Source organism: Nansenia antarctica (assembly GCF_963989245.1).
Source record: "Nansenia antarctica genome assembly, chromosome: 5".
NCBI classification, from domain to species: domain Eukaryota; kingdom Metazoa; phylum Chordata; class Actinopteri; order Argentiniformes; family Microstomatidae; genus Nansenia; species Nansenia antarctica.
Window position 1 is genome coordinate 51,947,483 of NC_137690.1, and position 7,990 is coordinate 51,955,472.

General features: G+C 42.8%; 1 protein-coding gene across 1 annotated transcript; it reads left to right on the forward strand.

Moving 5' to 3' along the window:
- Positions 1–54: 54 nt before the first annotated feature.
- On the forward strand, positions 55–7,711 carry LOC308158123 (TIMELESS-interacting protein-like; the record flags this gene model as incomplete). Its single annotated transcript, XM_080531720.1, has 6 exons — positions 55–247; positions 6,353–6,452; positions 6,704–6,779; positions 7,002–7,124; positions 7,226–7,289; positions 7,482–7,711. 6 exons carry the CDS (start codon positions 55–57, stop codon positions 7,709–7,711), a joined length of 786 nt encoding a protein of 261 aa, XP_080387846.1.
- Positions 7,712–7,990: the final 279 nt, after the last annotated feature.

Below are 7,990 nucleotides of genomic sequence, written 5' to 3' on the forward strand. Positions count from 1 at the left end.
CCAAACGCCAAGAAAAACTTTTGGCGTGTCGACGAGAGTCAAATAACGGCGAAGATGGTGCGACGCCACTTCAAGGACGTCCTGGACCAATTCCCCGAGTTGTCCTCCGAAGTGCCAATGCAGGTGTACATACCGTCAGAGCGCTGCGCAACGGCCAACTCTCCAACGCCAGTCTTCACAGCTGCGCAGAAGCGATGCGAGGTGAAATTCAGCAGTTCTTTCTCCATCGAATCCCTGCTGATCTATGGTGGTTTGAGTAGAAATACACACCCTAGTGGGTTTGGTAATTTGTTGACGGAGACCGTGCAATTCAGAAAACCTAGTGAAGGATTTGAAAACGGATGCTTCATTTCTGAGCATGTCCGTGTTCAAATCCCCAATAAGAATCTAGATGGACATATATCCAGAGCTCTGGGACTCCATCATTCCAGGTCCACAGCTCCACTGAGTCAAGTTCGGATTACTACTGCCCTGTGTGTTACTTGGTATTAGAACTCTACAACGACCGAGGTTCAACATGTCTGAGAACATGGGAACTTACCTTACAACCCACTAGGGTGTGTATTTCTACTCAAACCACCATAGATCTCATTCTAACATCGGATGAGTCCAAAATCTCCAAGAGTGGGGTTATTGTATGTGGGCTAAGTGATCATTACATGATCTTTTGCACTCGTAAAAAACATAAACCCAAGGCTGGCGGTCATAAAACTGTAACCACTAGATCCCTTAAATCCTATTCTAGTGAGGCCTTAAACCATAAACTGGATAATCAAGACTGGTTAGATGAACTAAAATGCACACAGGTTGAAGAGGCATGGCTAGGTTTCAAAACCAAATTCCTAAATATTATTGACAGTATAGCCCCCATGAGAACCACCAGGGTTAAAGCCCGATCGGAACCATGGATGAATTCGGACATTCTAAATGCTATGAAAGTCAGAGACCTAAAATGCTCTGAAGTTCAAAAATGCAAATCAAAATTAGTGAAACACTTAAACGAAGATCACAAAACCCACTTTGAGAAAATTAAAAAACAATGCAACAAACTATGCAATCAGGTAATTACCATGACCAAATCTGCTAAGAAAGAATACCTCGATAACAAAATCGAAGAAAACTTAAACAAACCACGTGACCTTTGGAAGCTACTTAATAGCCAACTAGGTTGCAGTCAAAAACTCAAAACCAGGTCTACAAACATCAGCATAAAATCTGGAGATTCTCTCCTTACAGACAAGCTGGATGTGGCTAAGTGCTTAAACACTTTCTTTACAACCATAGCCACTAAATTAGTTAACAATCTACCACCCCACTCAGGGCGTTATGGTGTAGAGCACATCCGTGCGTTCTACAATAAACTGGGTGTACGCAAAGATGATTTTAAACTCTCCATGGTGTCAAACGATGAGGTGTTTAAAAAGCTGGGCGCTCTACACTCAGAAAAGGCCACGGGCCATGACAATATTCCAGCCAGATTTCTAAAAGACTCAGCTGCCTCCATTACCCCAATCATCACCCACATAATAAACCTCTCCATCAAACAGGGACACGTCCCCCTTGACTTTAAAATAGCAAGGGTAACCCCACTGTATAAAAAAGGAAGCAAATTAGACCCAGGCAACTACCGACCTGTTTCTATTCTTAATTCCATCTCGAAACTATAGTTTATGAACAGGTTGATAGGTACCTTACCGAAAAAAATCTGATGTATGAATTTCAATCAGGATTCAGAACATCCCATTCCACTGACACATGCCTTCTCTATTTGAACGACCACATCAACCATGAGGTGGACTCGGGCAAGTACTGCGGCATGGTTATGCTGGACCTCCAGAAGGCCTTCGACACAGTAGATCACCACATATTGTTAGATAAACTGAAAGCAATTGGGTTCGATAGAACATCGGTGAGCTGGATGCAATCCTACTTAGAGGGGAGGGAACAGGTGGTTAGTGTGAACGGAACACTGTCCCCCCCTCTCCCAGTGACCTGCGGCGTTCCACAAGGAAGCATATTGGGACCCTTACTGTTCCTAATATATGTGAATGACATGTCATCAGCATGTGATTGCAATTTGTTCCTGTTCGCGGATGACTCGGCTCTGCTGGTCTCTGACAGGGACATATTGCAGGTGGAAAAAGCGCTAAGCACTGAACTGAGTAGAATCTGCATCTGGCTAGCTGACAATAAACTATCAATACACCTAGGTAAAACTGAAACCATCCTATACGGATCCCCATCTAAACTCAGAAAGGCTGAACATTTTAAAATAAAAGTGGGTAACATTAATATCACAAGAAAAGAGGATATTACATACCTGGGCTCCATCTTAGAGGCAAATCTTTCCGGAGATAAAATGGCAGCAAAAGTAATCAAAAAAGTGAACCATAGAACTAGATTCTTGTACAGGATATCCTCACTTGTCAGTAAAAACACACTGAGGACCCTATCAGGAGCTCTCATTTAATGTCACTTCGACTATGCCGTAACATCATGGTACTATAGAACCACAAAGGCCCATAAAACAAGACTCCAGACAGCCCAAAATAAACTGGTTAGGCTTCTGCTAGGCCTCAACCCTAGGACACATCTAACCGCTGCTCATTTTTTGAGCCTTGATTGGCTACGAGTAGTTGACAGAGTGCAGCAGCTTGCACTGGGCCTGGTCTTCAAGATACGCTACACCACAAAGACACCCAAGTACCTGTCAACATACTTCCAAAAAGTGAACAACGTCCACACATACAACACCAGAGGAAGCTCCACGAACCACGTTCAACCGCGTTGCACCACAAACAAGGGGTTAAACTCGTTTGCAAACTATGCAGTAAAAATGTGGAACGCCCTTCCTATAATCTTAAAGGAGTGCAAAACACTGCCCACCTTCAAAACCACTCTCAAAAAACATTTACAGGAGGCTGCAGTCCGTAACTGGACCCTCTAAATCAAAAATCAGATTAAAAGACCCGAACTACCCACTGTACATACTTTGTGTTTTGTCCCCCGCCCCCACCTGTGGTGTATGTCCTCACCTGTCCTACCCGCTGTACATACCTGATGTTTTGTTGTATTGTTCTTCCCATGATGGATGTATTTTTATCTTGTAGATAGTAATAGTTAATTGTCTGTATTATCTTGTAGATAGTACTAGTTTGTTTTGTCGGTCTTACATGTAACGATGAATTGAGAATCAAGGACCCCAATTGAAATAAGCCAGTGGCTTTCTTGGGTTTTTATCCTGTTAGTTGACCTTGTATGTAATATGTACTTTCATGTACCTACTTCTGCAAATCTTCTAATAAAGTCTTCAATCAATCAATCAAAACCTGCTGCCCCTCCAGGCTCCAACCAACAGCGCCCCGCGGAAGAAGTATACCCGTTACAAGAAGTGTACTAGCCGCAGTGGCGGCTGGTGATAAAAATGTTGGGTGGGGCACAGGTTATGGGGGCATACTCCACTGGGAAGAATATCAAAATAATCTTTAAAATCTGGATTTACAGTCGATTTTAGCATAAGAATATATAACTTAATTCTTTTTATATATAACTTATTAAAGGGCAAACTGCAAACACAACAAAAATATAATGCACAACAACTACAAATCAACTGGAATAGTCTTTGTTAGCAGAGTAGACCTAATGTTAACAGAATGGACTTATACCCTTTGTCTATCTGTGCAGCGGTAAGGTGAATAATTCTAGCAGCTCAAATGGATTGTACTGTCCAGACAGTTGTCTTGTTTAGCCATTCAACTATAGGCATTATTTATTCAATGGAGAAAGACATGGAACACAATGCAATTGTGATAATAAATGTGTTCTTTGTTACTTCTTTAATTAAATTAAAGTGTACCTTTCTATTATCATACAATATTTCCTTGAACATGTAAACTCTATAATCATACAGTTGTCTTTCTATTAGTTGTCTCTGTCATACTGAACTGTTTGTTATCATCCTGAACTATCTCTGTTGCTCACCTCACCTCAGTTCTGTCTCTATTGCTCTCCTCTCCTGTTGTCTGTCTCTCTGTTGCTCTCCTCTCCTGTTGTCTGTCTCTCTGTTGCTCTCCTCTCCTGTTGTCTGTCCGAATATTGGTTGTTAAGTCGCGACGTGTTTCCGGGTTCAAAGTTGGCTGAGGCGCTGTCTTCGAAATGCCGCAATAATAATAATAATAAATTATATTTATATAGCGCTTTTCCGAGGCTCAAATATCCTGACAATATGGGGAAAACGGGAAAGTGCTGTGTCCCTTGTTGTATGAATAGATCCGAGTCTAAAAAACGATTAAACTGTCATTCTACCGCTGTAGTACACTGGTATTCTGGTGCGGAGAATTTCTGGTTTAGACCCGGAAATTGCAAACCGTCACGTTTGACGTCAGACTTAACAACCGGATATTCAGGGCTCTCAAGTCTCACGCATTTTTACATTTTTACTACCCCTAGTGGTAGTGGCCCTAGGCTGCAGCCTAGGTAAGCCTATAATCTGCGCATTTTTTGCGCCCCGACCGAGAAATAGGAGACAGCCAATTGGAGCGCTGCTACAGCTCACGTGTAAGCCAAAAGTATTTGCAGTGCCATAGACTGCCATTCGGCCGGCGCCCCGACTCCTCCCCTATGTATTTTCACAGTGAATTTTACACACACACAGATAAAAAGTTTATTGTATTGGAGGATTTTTAATGAATGCTGATAGGCGCCGACAGAATATCAGCCGCATTTTATGAATAAACAATGTTTATTTTTAAAAAAAAACGTTTACAAGTCGCAACTAGGAAGTGGGGGCGCTTTGGAAGGTGGGGGCGGCGCCCTAGCGCCCTCTATTGGCCAGCCGCCACTGAGCCTACTGTATCACATTTATGGGGCTTTTCCACTACGGTGCTGACCTGGTGCTGACCCGGGTCAGCCCGCTTCGTTCCCCTTTTCCATTCGTCGTTCCAGGTCGGTAGTTTCTAAAGTAGCCTACATTTCAAAAATAATAAAACATTTAAGTAATTTAGACTATTGAAGAAATCTTTCCTAAATGCAATAAAACACTATTATAACGAGTGTATATTAATAATCATCGGATCATGATGATCACTTTTCTTGACTTTGCACACCCTACTTTTTAAACCTTATCATGGATGTGTCTGTTCGGAGGCGCCTGGCCCTGCTCATCACCAACGTGGAGTTTGATGATGATAATAATTGCCTAATAATAATAATAATAATAATAATAATAATAATAATAATAACCTTTATTTGTATAGCACTTTTCCTGCAAACGGAAAAAAAGCATTTGGGCGGGTTGGGCTGGATAAATTGCATTTAGGTGGTATCAAAATGTCAGTGCCGACATACAATGTGCAGGTTTTTATTTTTATTTTACAAACATCATTGGCAACAGAAATACAGTTTAGTAATAGTGGTTTTCTGATCATTTTGGGCTAGTTTTTGGTGGATTTAGCGGGTTTTTTAGACTGTGGTTAGGCTAGGAAATTGTCAATCTCATCTGCCCAGCAGGCTGAAGCTGTTCTTGGCGTTCAGCATCGTCCATCTCCTGCAAGATCACAACAACGCAGACACATTGCTACACAGGGTCAGGGATTGCCAGAAATTCCTGAAAAGACTGATGTTATCCAACTAAATGTACCAGTTACAGTACAGTACAAAACCAGATTTGCAGGTGTTGTTTAGTTGCGTGTAACCTTACCGGGCCAGACAGGTTCCTGTGTTTCACCACCTGGTACCCCAGAGCCCCGAGCAGGGCCTCCATGTTCTCCTCTTCCTTCTCCGCCAACTTTTCAATATTGCCTTTAAATAACTAAATTATGATTATAATGATTAAAGCACTTTGAGCTGCAACGTTTGCAGGAAAAGTGCTATACAAATAAAGGTTATTATTATTATTATTATTATTATTATTAGGCTATTATTAGGCTATTATTATCATCATCAAACTCCACGTTGGTGATGAGCAGGGACAGGCGCCTCCGAACAGACTCATCCATGATAAGGTTTAAAAAGTAGGGTGTGCAAAGTCAAGAAAAGTGATCATCATGATCCGATGATTATTAATATACACTCGTTATAAATATATATATATAGCCTACGTTGTCTACGGTATTGGTCTTTATGGTCAGACATATCTGATATGGGTATCAGGGTATCTGCATTGCCACTCCCCACCCCCACCCCCACACCCCCACACATGCCAGCATGTACCAAATCGACATAGCACCTAACCCTAACCACTAGTTTTCCCACATGTACCGTAACAAATACATCAGCTTCAGTATTCAAATCCTGTGATGTGTTTGAGTTGTGTGCCTCATAATCTGGTTGGTATGTTTTTGGTGATGTTCAGAAGACGACGAGGGAGAGATTTCCAAGTTAGCAGATGTACCTGCTGCTAAAAGGAGAGGAGTGAAGAGGCCCTGGCCCCTGCCCAGGCTGGACCCTCAGAGGTACACAATGTTTGCATGTGTAGAGGGAGACATTGCTCTTGGTCCAGCTGATCCATACAGGGTAACTTGTAACATGGCTTTAACTCGTAGACGATGTCTGTGTTTTGAAACTGTGTAGCATAGAAGGTGTAGCATACTGTTCCCCTTAGCTTACTTTGTTTAACTCTGAACTTTCTTTTGAAGAAATCAAATGGTATGCTATATGTTGCTGCAGAAATGTTTGATGATGGTCAGTGTTATTTTTCCTGCAGGCTGTGCTCTGAAAGAGGACTTCCGGCTCTACGCACCCTGTTTGACAATGTTCACTTCAAAGGCAAAGGACATGAGGTAATCTGAACTGTCGTCAGGTCCTGTAGGGATAGGCTGTTATTTATCATAAAGGAATCAAATTAATGATCCATGACGTCTAAATGTTTTGTTATATTTATTTTGTTGTAAGCTCAAAAATCTGTGTGTGTGTGTGTGTGTGTGTGTGTGTGTGTTGTGTGTGTGTGTGTGTGTGTGTGTGTGTGTGTGTGTTTGTGCGCATGTCCGTCCATCCGTGTCCAGACTGAGAATCTTAAAGTGTTGATGCAGACTATGGAGAATTGGGCTCACAGACTGTACCCCAAACTGCAGTTTGATGACTTCATAGGCAAACTAGAGACATTAGGCGGCAAAAAAGAAGTGCAGGTGAGAAAAACAAAGGAAAACCTCCCCCATATGATCCTCAATGGCTTTAGTGTGTTTAAAAAACATGTGTGAAACCTTAATTCTTGCTTTATTTCCATCAGACTTGTCTCAAGCGAATACGATTGGACATGCCGTTGACACATGACGATTTCATAGGCAAAGACGGTAAGATACAAATGTCACTATCCCGGGCATCTTTACAGTAATACACCAAACACTAGGTGGAAAACAATGGAAGTGTCTTTTTGAAGTAACCACGGGTATGATAATGTTATTACTACAGAAGAGCCTTGACTTGTCATGTTCCTAAACAAACGTAGTGATTCACAGGCTGAGTGACTTTCTCAATTCATCCAGGTGAGGAGGGGGAGGAAGCAGTACGGAGAGAAGACCCTATCCATGACGACCCAGACCCGTTCGGAGATGGAGGTTTCGCTGACGAACCCCCAAGACTGATCCACTCCACCCAAGCCCCCGCCCCCGCTCCCACGGCCCTCCCCTCCCTGACCGAGGAGCAGCAGAGACGTATGGAGCTGAACAAACAGTTGGCCCTGGAGAGAAGACTGGCCAGTGGCGGCTGGTGCTAAAATGTTTGGGTGGGGCACAGGTTATGGGGGCATGCTCCACGGGGAAGAATATCAACTTTAAAATCTGGATTTACAGTCAATTTTAGCATGAGAATAGCTCTACCCCCCTGTACAGACCTCGCCATCCCCTCTACCCCCCTGTACAGACCTCTTCATCCCCTCTACCCCCCTGTACAGACCTTTTCATCCCCTCTACCCACCTCTACAGACCTCTTCATCCCCTCTACCCACCTCTACAGACCTCTCCATCCCCTCTACCCACCTCTACAAACCTCTCCA